This window comes from Pistacia vera, unplaced genomic scaffold (assembly GCF_008641045.1).
Source record: "Pistacia vera cultivar Batoury unplaced genomic scaffold, PisVer_v2 Contig462, whole genome shotgun sequence".
NCBI classification, from domain to species: domain Eukaryota; kingdom Viridiplantae; phylum Streptophyta; class Magnoliopsida; order Sapindales; family Anacardiaceae; genus Pistacia; species Pistacia vera.
Genome location: NW_022196293.1, coordinates 1,694,036 through 1,709,584, shown reverse-complemented (window position 1 = coordinate 1,709,584; position 15,549 = coordinate 1,694,036). Strand labels below are relative to the sequence as shown.

Genomic DNA, 15,549 nt, shown 5'->3' with positions numbered 1-15,549 from the left:
GACACACTGCCTCTGTGATTCTGGGTTTGCAGTAGTTAGAGGGAGTAAAGGATTCGCGATAATTGCTTAGAGCTTGTGGTGCTATAGAAGAAAAGAAAGATGTTAACCCAAATGGGGTATGAGCTTGTGTGTTCCTTCAGACCAAGCTTTCTAGGTTTATTGTGATCTTTTAATATTTTGGCTTTGGGTTAGTTTAGTTTACCTATTAATAATTTGTGTAGAAGAGACCAGTCGTGGCTTGGCCCTATAGAATTTAACAAATCTTATTATTTGTGTTTTCCGTGTGTTTTCTTTTAACAGGAAAAAATAGTTTCTATGCTGAAGACACAATAGAGTTCTATTTTAATGGGTATGGCGATAGTAAAGGAAAAAGAAGGATTACTTCAGAACATGTTATTTCGGCATATAATCTATTGAAGAAGGGGAAAAATCATAGGTCTCCTGATTCGTATGAATATGACGAAGGGAGAAGATATTGAAGAATTTGTAGATGAAGTCAACTCGTGTATCTGATTATGATGATTTAGGTGACACAGCAGACGACAAGAAAATTGGGAAGAGGAATAGATCAAAAAGAAGCAATCTGCCACGAAAAGAAAGGCGAGTTCAAAGAAAAGGAGTTCATTGGGGGATAAAAACCCTACTAGACTTTCTTGATTCCATTGGTAAAGATACAACTGTGAACTCTCGCTGTATGATATACAACCATTATTACCGAATACTGCAAGGAAACCGGTTTTCACACCAGAAAGAAAGAAAATTCATTTGTGATGCAAGGCTGCAGCCTCTCTTGGGAAGGAAGTCAGTGAATAGAAACAGTATAATAACCGACTGACTGCCGACCTTGCTGAGAACATAGATCATTCGGAGAGTGAATCTAAAAGTAGTTTGGAAACTGTTGATGAATGGGACTCAGTGGTGGAAAAAAGAATGGAAAATTAAGCTCATTTAAAAAATCTGATCACAAGGAAGTAGCTGCAGAAGTCCAGAAAAGCTGTTTTGCTTCTGTAGTCCCTAAGAATATAAGCTTGTCTACTTAAGGAGGAGTTTAGTGGAGGATCTTGCGAAGCAACCAGAAACTTTCGATGCTAAAGTAATTGGAAGTTTTGTGAGATTGAATCGGACCCAAATGATTATTTGCAGAAAATCTCATCAGCTTGTTCAAGTTATAGGTAATGTCTTGGCAACAACTATAATAGTTCAGCTAATTTATCCACTATTGGATTCCTTCATAATCAGTTTATTTGAATTCTTTTACCCCAGAATGCTACTTTATATTGTACTAGTGTCTTTTGGCTTAGTCGATCTTCTGCACATTATCATCTTAAATTAGTACAGACATTAAGAGACCATCAAGCTTGAAACAGAAATTCTTCTTCAACTTTCCAATAGGGTGAAAGAGTTATCCATTTCCAAGTTGTCAGACGATGACTTCCATGAGTAAAGACAACGTTAGTTTGTATTCCTTTCCAGAAAGATTTGATACGTACAAACAAAGAGTTTAACTCATATAAGACAAACTATGGAACACATTAAAAGTTTCAGTCTTTTTAACTGATAAACAGTAGTTTGTCATCTGTCACCCCAAAAAGGAAAACAAAGATAGAAGAAAAAAGAGAAGTTCTTTGAATCCATACGAAACTATCGAAAATCAATAATATTATAGTATAAGTGTTATTATTTGCGGATGAGTGTGAGGATTTGCGGCAGAGAGTGATAAACGGCCGTTTGAAAAGGCCAACTGTTGTAAGTTTTTTCATACTCTCGGCAATTTGATTTGCAATCTTAACTTCATATGCATCATTTCTGGCAGCACTCCAATGAGATTTAGTTCTGCTAACTTTTTCTTGGAGCTATTGTCCTTCATGTCTCTTAGGGCTATCGCATTTTGTTTGAACTTACATATCAAGTGCAACGTTGTCTCATAATAAGGTGGTGAGTAAATCACATAAAAGTAAAGCATTTAAACAGCCTCTTGACCGGAATGTGTTGACTGCAGGTGGAACGAACATAAGGCGAGAGCTTGCATGAGGATATAACTAAACATGGGTGTAACTTGTGTAACTTCTTAATATAGTCACTGTTTTTTTTCCTTTTTGTTTTTTTTTTTTTTTGGTAACTTTTGATGCCCCATTTGAGTGTTGATATGCTTTCTAAATTTGTTGAATGATTACATTCATTGTACTTTTAAATGCTCCTCAATATCTTTTATTTTCTGGGTTATGTGAACTTCTATCTTTTTCCTTCACTTGCTTTTGATATATTTTTTTCCCACTTGGCATTTTCCGTGAAACATAGTGGATTGCAAGGGAGCTGGTTTCATTACAAAACCGCATTGATAGAGCAAATGAGAAGGGATGGAGGAGAGAATATCCGATGGTGTTATTTCTTATTCCATTGCGTAGTTTTACACTAATAAATTATGCATCATATCCAAACTACCTTTCTCTATAGACATTAAAAAAAAAAAGGTTACTGATCCTTAACATGCATCTTTTGTATACACTTGCCGAGTACATGGATAGTCTGCTGCTGCTTCAGACACCATCAGAGCAAGCACGGTTACAAAATGAGGCTCCTCAAGTAATTCCAGACGAAGTAGAACCTGAACCCGCTTGTGAGGAATCTACAGAAAAAGCTGAACAAGAACATAATGATGATTCACCGGAATCATTCCCTGAAAGAGCTTCGAAGGGTACTAGTTGAGTCTTATAGGCAATGGAAAGTGTCAAGCTTAGGGGATTGCCCTGAGGGTGGTGTTTTGTTATTGATTTTTAGCTAGATTCCTTCTCATGAGTCTTATCTGCCATGTTGGTTTAGATAGGTTCCAAGAGAATTGTATAGCATCAAGCTTAGGCATTTGTTTATTTTTTGCACCCTACGCGGGGATGTCCTGATAATGTAATTGACAGGCATGGTAAAAGCTGAGCCTCCAAGCATTGGCACAAATGAACAGCAACATAACAATGAATCTCATAATGTTTCTACTAGACCCCTTCGAGTACCCATTCTGCTGTCTCCTGCACAGCAACCAAGTGGTAGTGAAGCTCCATGTTTTGCTCAGGAAACTTTTAGTTAATGATGGTAATATTTATTATTAACTATAAATTTTGCATTCTATCTACATAACACGTATTTGTTATATATAGCTTCTGGTACAATTTAAGCGCTGTAACATTACAGAATCAATTTTCTTTTTGGTAACATGGAGCTTTACAGTTTTAGGATGGAACATAGTGATTCTTGTGAAAGTCATTTTTGTTTTAAGTTGACATTCTACAATAGAAGTTCAATGTTTCATATTAGAATTGTAACATTTTATGTTACTGAAAGACACTTTTTATAAAATTGCAGCACAGCCTTTATGTAGTATGAGCCATGAGAACAATTCAAATGTCTAAAATATTCATGTCATGTACTTGATTATGACAGGGTCAAGTGCTGCAACTAAAAGGAGTCGAGAAACAAGTGCAAAATTCGGTCCTTAAGATCATGGTCTGAGGGACTGATCCAAGGATATGTATTGACCCTGTAACTTTACCACACCAATTACAGGCATTTCCCTGCAATCAAAACACTAATTGAAGATATTGGTTGTGGAAAGCAATTTCTAGAGCCATTTTAGCAGTAACAGATAACTTGCAGCAAATTTGGTTTCAAACTTTCAGTACTCAGTACTTGCCAAACCATCCATCTTTGTAAAAGCAGAAACAGATTCCTTAAAACTGTACTTTAAGAAACTCCCATTGTTGCTATCATAATGATAGATTTATAATGACCCATTTTTATCTCGGACGGGTTTCTTGTTTCTCAAAGATTGTAGGGATTGACAGAGGTTTTACTTTTAAATTTGGGTTCTTAACGTGACAAAGATTTCTATGAAAACAATGGTTTCGAATTCGGATATATAAAGTNCCATTATAATTAAGTTATCCAGCATATTATATAATTATAAATGCTCCCTTTTTACCTTTGTATTATTTGCAAAAGTACCTTTTTACCCTTTTTATTATATTTTAAAAAGGCAAAAATTAGAGACAAATTTAAGCTTAAGAAAAACAAAGCATTTACAATTTTTTAATTAAAATTACTACAATTTTAAATTAAAAAAAAAAAGATGAATAATGTACATTCAAATTTTTATATTCGGAATTTTATATTGCAATTACTTGAATATCTTTTCATCGATATCTCGTTAATTATGCAAGATCAAGTCATTAGCGATAGGGGGTAAATGTAATTTCTCACAATGTCAAGGCATAAAGTTATGTATCTATAATTCAATTCGAATACTAAATTAGTAAATTGGATGCAGCCAACATAGCCTTAATAATTTAGTCCTTGATTGGAATTTGGAAACGCGTAATATCTCAATGTAATTTTCTCTTTTCGAGGCTGATTTTTATTTTTTATTTTTTCTATAGAGAATAATTTCAAGAATATTTTTCACCTGATTCATGCTTTGAGCCAGACGCCATTTAATGCTTACTCAAGACTCAATGTCATATGTCCAATCATTTTGATTCTTTTTCATATTTAGAATTATTCTCCCTCTTGGAATAAGAATAATTCTTTAAAGCCCTCCGAGGTTTGGCAGGATTGACATGGTATATTCTACACTCACAACTTCTTCTTCTTCTTCACTCCCAATTTCTTCCTCTTCTTCAGTCCCATTTTCGTCAAAACTACTCTCACAACTTTTTTTTAATAATAAATTTACGAGTGTGTGATTTTATTATTCTAATATAATTTGCTATAGATTATAGGTCTATGACTATGGTGTTGAAATGAATTTATGATTTCACTATTAAATGTTGTGAGATGATGACGAGTTTATGATTTTGTTGCTTGAATGGAGTAGATCGTGAATGTGTTTTATGTCTAGACCGGGGGTGCTTTGGATGTGGGCTAATGTTTGCTATTGGCAGGTTGGGTGTGTGGGTTTTGGCTTCTGTTTTTTGATCTATCAAGGTTGGCAGTGGGGTGTTTTGCTCTTGTCCTTTTCTGGCAGGTCTGGTTTTCTTATTCTAGTTTTCTTATACAGGCCGCTGCTATTGGGGGTTATGAGGGATTTGCTGGTGAGGGCAGCAACGATCTCTGTAGTAGGCAGGCTTTGCCCTGTCTGCTATTTTGTTTCGGTTATGTGGTGTGGAAGGATGGTAGTGATGTTGTTACAGGGAGAGAGGACGTTGGCAGTTGCTTGCTAGGCTGTGGCGGACGACAAGTTTAGCTATTGGAGATGGTGGCCAAAACTCGGTCCGATGCAATTCCTGCCTAATAAGTTTTGGATTTAAAGGTTAGGGTGTTTTTGTCTTTACAGTCTCACATTTGATTAACAGATATTAACATAAAGTAGATAATTGTCATTTTGAAACTTTTCGAGTAGTGAATTGTCATTTTAAAACTTTTTGGATAGTGAATGGTCTTTAAAGCAACTTTGGGGGACGATGTCGTTCGGCCTTACTGGTATCATCATATTTTACACTGGTATCATCATATTTTACACGATGGCTGGTGTTGTCATGCCCGTGGGAAGGTGCAATCACTATAATTAAAATTTTTAATCTATGATTTTCTTAAACCAACATATTATAAAACCAGCACAAAAAGATTTGAATAAAACATTAAAACAATAATCAACATATGAATTAACGGTACTTTTCATTTGAATCATTAAATTATGCTCTAAACTGACTTTTTTTTTTTTTTAAAATTTCAAGGCTCTAAAAAAAGTTATATTACTTCCATAGATTACCTTACTTTAATATTATATAAGGTTTTATTTATTTTCGAAAAAAGGTAAATTTTCATTAAATTTTCTTCCTATTTTCGAGACAGATTTTATTTCATTTTTTTGGGTTTTTCTAGAGAATAATTTCCAGAAAAATATACCCCGAGCAAACGTCATTAAATGCTCATAAAACTATTTCGATTCTCTGTTTCAACTGCTTCTCTATAACTAAAGGGTTGCCTCCAAAGCTCCATTTTGGCCTGTAGTTCTCGGTTTCTTCAGCCGCAAGGTGTGTCATTTGCTTTGTTTCAAATGGGTTTGTGTTTTTGTTTTTGTTCTAGTTTTGGACTGAGAATCATGGCATTTGCGTTTGAAAAATGACGGCTTTATTTATTTTTGAGTTTTTTTAATGGATTTTTGATTATTTATCAAAAACCCATTTGATAATCACATGCAAAACTGAAGCTTGTTTATAAAAGTTCAAAGTTTCCCTTTATTTAAGGGATTTTCGGTGTTGTTTTAGTGAGATATTTCTCCATTAATGCGTTCAAAGTTCTAGGTTTTTTTTTTTTTTTTTTTAAAGTCAAATGAAGCTTAGATTATGAGTCAAAAGAAGCTAATGATCAAAGTTCCTAACAGTCCTAACCTTTACTTTGTGAGGTGGGTTTTTTTTTTTTTTTTTTTTGGCGCACTGTTTATCGTGAATTTCAAGAAATTGCAAGATTTTCTCATTTTTTTCTTGTTTTTGCCGGGTTTAGGAGAAGTTCTTGCAATCAATCCTTTGGGTTGGTCTTGAAATTGCATTTTGGGATAAAGTTGAGAGCTTTTGAGAATGGGAAGAAGAAGAATTAAAGAAGGAAGAAATAGCCGAGGATTGGTGCTTCATCTGCAAGGATGGCGGCTCTCTCAGGATCTGTGACTACAGGTAAGTTTCAGAAACTTTCTATAAGCTTTATATCATTTTTCAGAACAAAAATTGTCCAGTTTTGGTTGGTCTTTTGGACGAATGTCTTTGAGTTTTTTTTTTTTTTTTTTTTTTTTATCTGTTAGGAATGAAGGATGGTTCTGTCTTTTCACTGTGTCCTTTGGTCGCCTGTGTGATGAATGAGGTTGCTGATGCTGGTTCTGAGATTTGTTTTGTTTTTATTGTATTATTTTCTCTCTCGGCCCACTATTTCTTTTTTTAAGTATATTTCCCATCTACTTGGCACTGCTGCATTTACTTCCAGTTTTGACGTTTTTAGCTGTTGTTAAGAGTAATGGTTCCTTAAACTTTTGTTGTGTACCTAACATATATACAATAACTCTATCCTGTCAATTTTGAGGTACATTATTCACTTTTGTTTTATATTTTTTTGAATATGTGAATTCTTTCTTTTATAAATCAGGAAAATTGAAAATATAGAACGTGTTTAGTTTGAAGATGATAATATCAAGCAAAGATATGTATTATCTGCATTTTATGCTGTCAAAATACTTTTATAAGTTTGATAAGTCTAAAATGACTTTATTTGAAGGTTGAATATTCAATTTTTTTTCCCTTATTGACAGAAAGAATTGCTTTAGAAACTTCTAAAACATTAATCTGCCCTTCAGAAAGTAAGTTTTGGTCATACAAGGCACATGGATATCTTAAGCAATTTAAATGATGTCTCGTTGCTATATCTCTTACTTTCATGGCTTGATAGAGGATGCTTTCTATCCCATTACTTTGTCATACCATTGCCTGCAGGGACTGTCTTAAGTCTTATCACCAGACTGTTTAGGCCAGGATTATTCTCTACTGGAAAGTAAAGATCAGTGGACTTGCGGTAATAACATAGTTTTGCGTATGTGCATTGTGCTGGACTGCCAATTCTTCTGCCATACTTTCTTTTTTCCACTTTTTCATGTTTCTGCTTCATGTTCTGCACAATGCCTGATGTTTATAGATACATCGCTTAATGTTCCTAGCAACATGTACATTACAGTCTTGCATGGTTTGAAGAAAAATCTATTGGCTAGGAGAAGAATTCCTGCCCTTTCATCCATATAATTTGATTGTAGTGTACTATTAACATCAACAGTTTGGTGCTTACTCTCGTGAAATAGACTATGGACACACAGACAGTTTCTTTTTGATAGAATTTTCTCTTTCTTCATTTGTTTTTACCTTTTCTTTCTTGCATCAGTTTGTAGTATTCTCTGTGCTAGCTTTTGAAATGATAATTCTTATTTCAGGTTGGCATTTTTCTATGAATGCAAGAAAGCTCCGAAGTTTTATTGCTTGTGCTGCCCGTCTGCTGTATGTGGACACTGCCTCTTGATTCTGGGTTTGCAGTAGTTAGAGGATAAAGGATTCTGCGATAATTGCTTAGAGCTTGTGGTGCTTATAGAAGAAAAGAAAGATGTTAACCCAAATGGGGTATGAGCTTGTGATGTTCCTTCCAGACCAAGCTTTCTAGGTTTATTGTGATCTTTTAATATTTAGGCTTTGGGTTAGTTTAGTTTACTCTTATTAATAATTTGTGTAGAAGAGACCAGTCGTGGCTTGGCCCTATAGAATTTAACAAATCTTTTATTTGTGTTTTCCGTGTGTTTTCTTTTTCAACAGGAAAAATAGATTTCTATGCTGAAGACACAATAGAGTTCTATTTTATGGGTATTGGCAGATAGTAAAGGAAAAAGAAGGATTTACTTCAGACATGTTATTTCGGCATATAATCTATAAGAGGGGAAAACATATGGTCTCCTGATTCGTATGAATATGACGAAGGGGAAGAAGATATTGAAGAATTTAGATGAAAGTCAACTCGTGTATCTGATTATGATGATTTAGGTGACACAGCAGACGACAAAAAATTGGGAAAGGAATAGATCAAAAAGAAAGCAATCTGCCACGAAAAGAAAGGCGTTCAAAGAAAGGGAGTTCATTGGGTGGGATCAAAAACCCTACTAGACTTTCTTGATTCCATTGGTAAAGATACAACCTGTGAACTCTCGCTGTATGATATTACAACCATTTTACCGAATACTGCAAGGAAAACCGGCTTTTTCACCCAAAAGAAAGAAAATTATCATTTGTGATGCAAGGCTGCAGCCTCTCTGGGAAGGAAGTCAGTGAATGAAACAGTATATATAACCGACTGACTGCCACCTTGCTGAGAACATAGATCATTCGGAGGAGAATTAAAAGTAGTTTGGAAACTGTTGATGAATTGACTCAGTGGTGGAAAAAAGATGGAAAAATTAAGCTCATTTAAAAAATCTGATCACAAGGAAGTAGCTGCAGAAGTCCAGAAAAGCTGTTTTGCTTCTGTAGTCCCTAAGAATATCAAGCTGGTCTTTAAGGAGGAGTTTAGTGGAGGATCTTGCGAAGCAACCAGAAACTTTCGATGCTAATAATTGGAAGTTTTTGTGAGATTGAAATCGGACCCAAATGATTATTTGCAAAAAATTCTCATCAGCTTGTTCAAGTTATAGGTAATGTCTTGGCAACAACTATAATAGTTCAGCTAATTTATCCCACTATTGGATTCCTTCATAATCAGTTTATGAATTCTTTTACCCCAGAATGCTACTTTATATGTACTAGTGTCTTTTGGCTTAGTCATTGACATTCTGCACATTATCATCTTAAATTATTACAGACATTAAGAGACCATCAAGCTTGAAATCAGAAATTCTTCTTCAACTTTCCAATAGGGTGAAAGAGTTATCCATTTCCAAGTTGTCAGACGATGACTTCCATGAGGTAAAGACAACGTTAGTTTGTATTCCTTTCCAAAGATTTGATACGTACAAACAAAAAGTTTACTCATATAAGACAAACTATGGAACACAATTAAAGTTCAGTCTTTTTAACTGATAAAAACAGCTAGTTTGTCATCTGTCACCCCAAAAAGGAAAACAAAGATAGAAGAAAAAAGAGAAGTTCTTTGAATCCATACGAAACTATCGAAAATCAATAATATTATAGTTATTAAGTGTTATTATTTGCAGGATGAGTGTGAGGATTGGCGGCAGAGAGTGATAAACGGCCGTTTGAAAAGGCCAACTGTTGTAAGTTTTTTCATACTCTCGGCAATTTGATTTGCAATCTTTAACTTCATATGCATCATTTCTGGCAGCACTCCATGAGATTTAGTTCTGCTAACTTTTCTTGGAGCTATTGTCCTTCATGTCTCTTGGGCTATCGCATTTTTGTTTAGAACTTACATATCAAGTGCAACGTTGTCTCATAATAGGGTGGTGAGTAAATCAACATAAAAGTAAAGCATTTTAAACAGCCTCTTGACCGAATGTGTTGACTGCAGGTGGAACTTAACATAAGGCGAGAAGCTTGCATGAGTATATAACTAAACATGTGTGTAACTTTTGGTCAACTTTCTTAATATAGTCACTGTTTTTTTTCCTTTTTTTTTTTTTTTTTTTTTGGTAACTTTTGATGCCCCATTTGAGTGTTGATATGCTTTCTAAATTCTGTTGAATGATTACATTTCATTGTACTTTTAAATGCTCCTCAATATCTTTTATTTTCTGGGTTATGTGAACTTCTATCTTTTCCTTCACTTGCTTTTGATATATTTTTTTCCCACTTGGCATTTTCCGTGAAAACATAGTGGATTGCAAGGGAGCTGGTTTCATTCAAAACCGCATTGATAGAGCAATGAGAAGGGATGAGGAGAGAATATCCTTTGATGGTGTTATTTCTTATTCCTTGCGTAGTTTTCATCCTAATATATATATGCATCATACCAAACTACCTTTCCTATAGCATTAAAAAAAAAAGGTTACTGATCCTTAACATGCATCTTTTGTATACACTTGCCGAGTACTGGATAGTCGCTGCTGCTTCGACACCATCAGAGCAAGCACGGTTACAAAATGAGGCTCCTCAAGTAATTCCAGCCGAAGTAGACCCTGAACCCGCTTGTGAGAATCTACAGAAAAAGCTGAACAAGAACATAATGATGATTCACCGGAATCATTCTGAAAGAGCTTCGAAGGGTACTAGTTGAGTCTTATAGGCAATGGAAAGTGTCAAGCTTAGGGTTTGCCCTGAGGGTGGTGTTTTGTTATTGATTTTTAGCTAGACCTTCTCATGAGTCTTATCTGCCATGTTGGTTTAGATAGGTTCCAAGAGATTGTATGCATCAAGCTTAGGCATTTGTTTATTTTTTGCACCCACGCGGGGATGTCCTGATAATGTAATTGACAGGCATGGTAAAAGCTGAGCCTCCAAGCATTGGCACAAATGAACAGCAACATAACAATGAATCTCATAATGTTTCTACTAGACCCCTTCGAGTACCCATTCTGCTGTCTCCTGCACAGCAACCAAGTGGTATGAAGCTCCATGTTTTGCTCAGAAACTTTTAGTTAATGATGGTAATATTTATTATAACTATAAATTTTGCATTCTACTACATAACACGTATTTGTTATATATAGCTTCTGGTACAATTTAAGCGCTGTAACATTACAGAATCAATTTTCTTTTTGGTAACATGGAGCTTTACAGTTTTAGGATGGAACATAGTGATTCTTGTGAAAGTCATTTTTGTTTTAAGTTGACATTCTACAATAGAAGTTCAATGTTTCATATTAAATTGTAACATTTTATGTTACTGAAGACACTTTTTATAAAATTGCAGCACAGCCTTTATGTAGTATGAGCCATGAGAACAATTCAAATGTCTAAAATATTCATGTCATGTACTTGATTATGACAGGGTCAAGTGCTGCAACTAAAAGGAGTCGAGAAACAAGTGCAAAATTCGGTCCTTAAGATCATGGTCTGAGGGACTGATCCAGGATATGTATTGACCCTGTAACTTTACCACACCAATTACAGGCATTTCCCTGCAATCAAAAAACTAATTGAAGATATGGTTGTGGAAAGCAATTTCTAGAGCCATTTTAGCAGTAACAGATAACTGCAGCAAATGTGGTTTCAAACTTTCAGTACTCAGTACTTGCCAAACCATCCATCTTTGTAAAAGCAGAAACAGATTCCTTAAAACTGTACTTTAAGAAACTCCCTTGTTGCTATCATAATGATAGATTTATAATGACCCATTTTTAGCTCGGACGGGTTTCTTGTTTCTCAAAGATTGTAGGGATTGACAGAGGTTTTACTTTTAAATTGGGTTCTTAACGTGACAAGATCTATGAAAACATGGTTCGAATTGGATATAAAAGTCATTCAGGAGATTCTGAAAACTAAAAAATTAAAAGCCCTACTTGAAACTAAGCATTGACCATTCTGAGATGAAAGTTCTAGTAAACTTAAGCATCAACCACTGGTCATTTATTAGGTTACTAAACCAAATTTAAACTGTGACCTGATATGCAGAAACAATCAACATTAAGCTTCTGCTTCAGCATTTTCCTTCCTCAATGCTTGAAGCCTTTCTCTCAATTTCTTACCTCCTCGAAGTTCGCCTTGCGCTTCACTGCTTTATATGAAATAAACTCAAGGTTTTATCACAAGACATATATGGATTTCAAACAAGAAACAGAAAAGTGTTATACAATCAATATAACTCACTTCTGTCGAAAACATCGATCAAGCTTTATTTTGAGTTCTGTACATTCGCCGAAGAATTTCCCAATAGGATGGTCAATATGACATTTCTGAAACTCCTCAATAATCTGATATTCAATGAAGACCAGAATTAAATAAACTTCTAGTTATAAATTATATCTAGTGTGCATTTGGAAATACTTCATTCAAAAGTGCCGTTTTTAACCCATTTTGCGGCGTTTAAGTCAAGCATTTCGCAGTACTTTTATAAAAAGCACTTCAAGTAAAAACACCTTAAATGTTCAAAAACCTAGAAGCGCTTTTCTCTATTGCACACCAAATTCTACAAAAGAAACCTCCAAATGTATTTGAACCTCCAAATGTTTGAAAGTACTTCAACAGGACCTAAAAGCCCTTTTTATTTAAAGAGAAAACAAAACGGAATTGCCAAAACAACTCCAAAAATTTATTCTGAAACACTTATATTGAAAACACTATTGAACAACTAAACGCAGAAGCACTTTTTTATTAAGATTAAAAAAGGTGAAATTGCTAAATGAACTCCCAAATCTATTTCAAAGTAATTATACAAAAGCATTTTGAGCAAAACAGTTGATATAAAAACACCAGAAAATTCTCTACCAAGAAGCGCTTCTGTCTAATACCAACCAAAACACTACAAAAAAGACACAACCCAAAAAAAAAAAAAAAAAGCACTTTTTGAAATTAGGAAAAGCACTTTCAGATGCACCCTTTTAGCCAATCTTTCCTAACTGGGTGCTTTTCCAGAAACATCAACAATCAAAAGCACTTCTGAAAAAGCACTTCCAAAACCACAAAATAAATAAAAATAAAGGCAATAAAACTCACTTCAGCACACATGGGGTGTCTATGCAACGTCAAAGGAGGATGCATATTCTTCTTTTTCTTTAATTTATCTGAAAAAAATTACAAAGAATAAAAAAATCAATACAATAAAGCAACAGCAAATCAACAGAGAAAGAGGGGCGAAACTCACCATTTTGGTCTATTAATGGCGGCTAATTTGCGGTTTCTTCTCTGTCTTACCGGTGGTGACATAGAGAGACAAACTAGATAGAGTGTGAAATTGAGGTAAGAGTTGTGAAGTGATGAATGAAACGCCACGTTTCGTCTGGGATCTGAACGAGAGTTTCAGAAAGCTCTAAATCTGATGGGCTGCTTCCATTTTAGTTTGGTGTCATTAAAATCATCGATTTATAAGAGAGAATAGTCTATAGATGGATTTTTGTGAGAAAATGAAGAACGTTGGGGTTTGTTGGTAATATCCATAGTTAAGGATTTTCACGGGCTAATTATAACATCACCGCTGAGATTTTTGTTATTACAAGAAACCCCTTTAGTTTGAAAATTTTGGCTCATCTCCTCTAAAGTTTTCTCTAATTATTGCTAACCACCCCTTTGCTAGGGGAGGTTAGGTAATTAAGCAAAATTTAAGGGACATTTAGGATACTCATAGAGGAGGAAGTTATGATTAACAAATTATAGGGGGCGCTTTAACATGCTTAAAGTTAGGGTAGGTCAGAGACCAACCTTTTTCCTAAAAAAGAGTCAACTTAATTATTTTGCAAGAAATTTTAATATTTAGATATATTTTCTAAGAGATTTTTGGAAAATTTACATTTGAAATGGTTACTTTTATTAAAAACTTAAAAATATAACTTTGTAAGGATCTCGAAATAAGCATTAAAAATCCTTACATGCATATTGTAATTTAGACGAAAGAACTCCCAACTTTCAATTCAATCCTTAAGCAGGCTGCTACTCAGCACAGCACATTTTGGAAATACAAAAGAAGGCTGCTATTCTGTATATATTTGTACATATCAGAATCCTCATCAAACATCTCCACAATACGAACAACGTCTGAGAATACTACACCACGTACGATTAGACTAATTAGTTTCCAATCTCATATAACAAAGCTACAAAAACCGACATGCAAATGTCTTCAAGCCTGAAACTTGGTCCAGTCCAAGCCTGCATAAAAGTGAATTTGAAACCAAATCAAATGCGTCCAACTTGCTTCCATTGTCAAATTTCTGGTGTGTTTCCTTCTGCTTTCCACAAGAAGTGAGATGATGCTAAAGCTACTGTTTTAAGGTATGTCTAGAGTTACAGATTCCTATGAAGGGGAGAAATATATCTCAAACCTTGTGATGAAACTGGTTGCTGGCTTATGCGAGACAAAAGGAAGGAAACTTGTTCGGTAGCAAGATCTAGCCTCTCCTTTGACATAGCAGATTCTGCAATCAGAGATGATACCACGCTCTGAAGTAACTGAACCAGCTCTTCATGCTCGCTTAGACAACTTTGAAGTTGCTTTATGGAATGTGTGCTGATCCGACGCCAATGGATGGGAAAATACCTTTCTGGAGTCTGAAAGCAATTTCCTGTTGAGAGGACTCGAAAGGGGCATGTCGACAGAGAATTCCAGAAAATTCAAATTGATGACAGCTGCAACTTATGATGTCTTCTTGAGGAACCCAATATGCTTTCCGGCCTCCCTCAAGTTTTGTGTGGTGTCTCACAAGGAAACCATCGTTCATATGAAATGATTCATGATGAGCAGCCAAAACAAATTGCTTTTGCAGCTTAGAGAAGGCAAAAGGAGTGAGGACAGAAGCCGCATGGGATTCCATTGGAGCTCCAGTCTTCATGCAGATGTTTTGGAGACTCTACTGCATTGTCTGTTGTTCTGCAGCTTGATCTTTAAAATCAACATCAACTGCCACCTGCTTTTTGTAAGCTACGTCAGCAAAATGTAAAGTTAAAGAACTAAAAGGTTATCCCACACGAGACATGATTTTAACAAACATTTTTTGCCGTAGTACTTGTTCAACAAAATAAAACCATTCTGCATGCTTTAATGTAGCATTAAAATGTTAGTAAAAGGTTCATGCAGAAGAATTTTAAAACCACTTATTCAGTCTGCCCCAAGTGATAGGGCTGGCACATGAGGGCCTAGAAACCAAAATTGAAATATTTATATGTATAATGATAATATATTCACAAAGCTATACCAAAAGCTAACCAGAGTCTTTAAGTAAGACAAACTAAAATGGAAAGTAACAAGCTGATGGAAAATTCTGTCTGGAACTTGGAGACCACTTAAGAATGTCATCATAAGAACCTGATATAACAAATTTACAATAATATTAATAGATATGACAGAAAATTAGAAAGTGGACGTACTTGTTCTACAAAGTGCGCAAGTCGGGTTAGTNAAGTTATTTTTGTTTTAAAGTTCTTTATATCATTTAATTTATTT

General features: G+C 34.9%; 1 protein-coding gene and 1 long non-coding RNA gene across 2 annotated transcripts; one reads left to right on the top strand and one right to left on the bottom strand.

Moving 5' to 3' along the window:
- Positions 1-490: 490 nt before the first annotated feature.
- On the top strand, positions 491-2,892 carry LOC116145538 (uncharacterized protein At5g08430-like). The gene is given in 9 exon segments (XM_031430989.1): positions 491-818; positions 1,020-1,115; positions 1,118-1,145; positions 1,147-1,177; positions 1,349-1,440; positions 1,814-1,890; positions 2,016-2,047; positions 2,299-2,369; positions 2,505-2,892. Coding segments are annotated over 9 exon segments (957 nt in total). The 3' UTR covers positions 2,707-2,892.
- A 9,333-nt stretch (positions 2,893-12,225) lies between these two features.
- Positions 12,226-13,364, bottom strand: LOC116145549. Its single transcript, XR_004130386.1, has 3 exons — positions 13,258-13,364; positions 13,110-13,177; positions 12,226-12,367 (listed from the first exon to the last, which is right to left on the bottom strand). It is a non-coding gene; the product is annotated as an uncharacterized LOC116145549 (long non-coding RNA).
- Between the last annotated feature and the right edge of the window lie 2,185 nt (positions 13,365-15,549).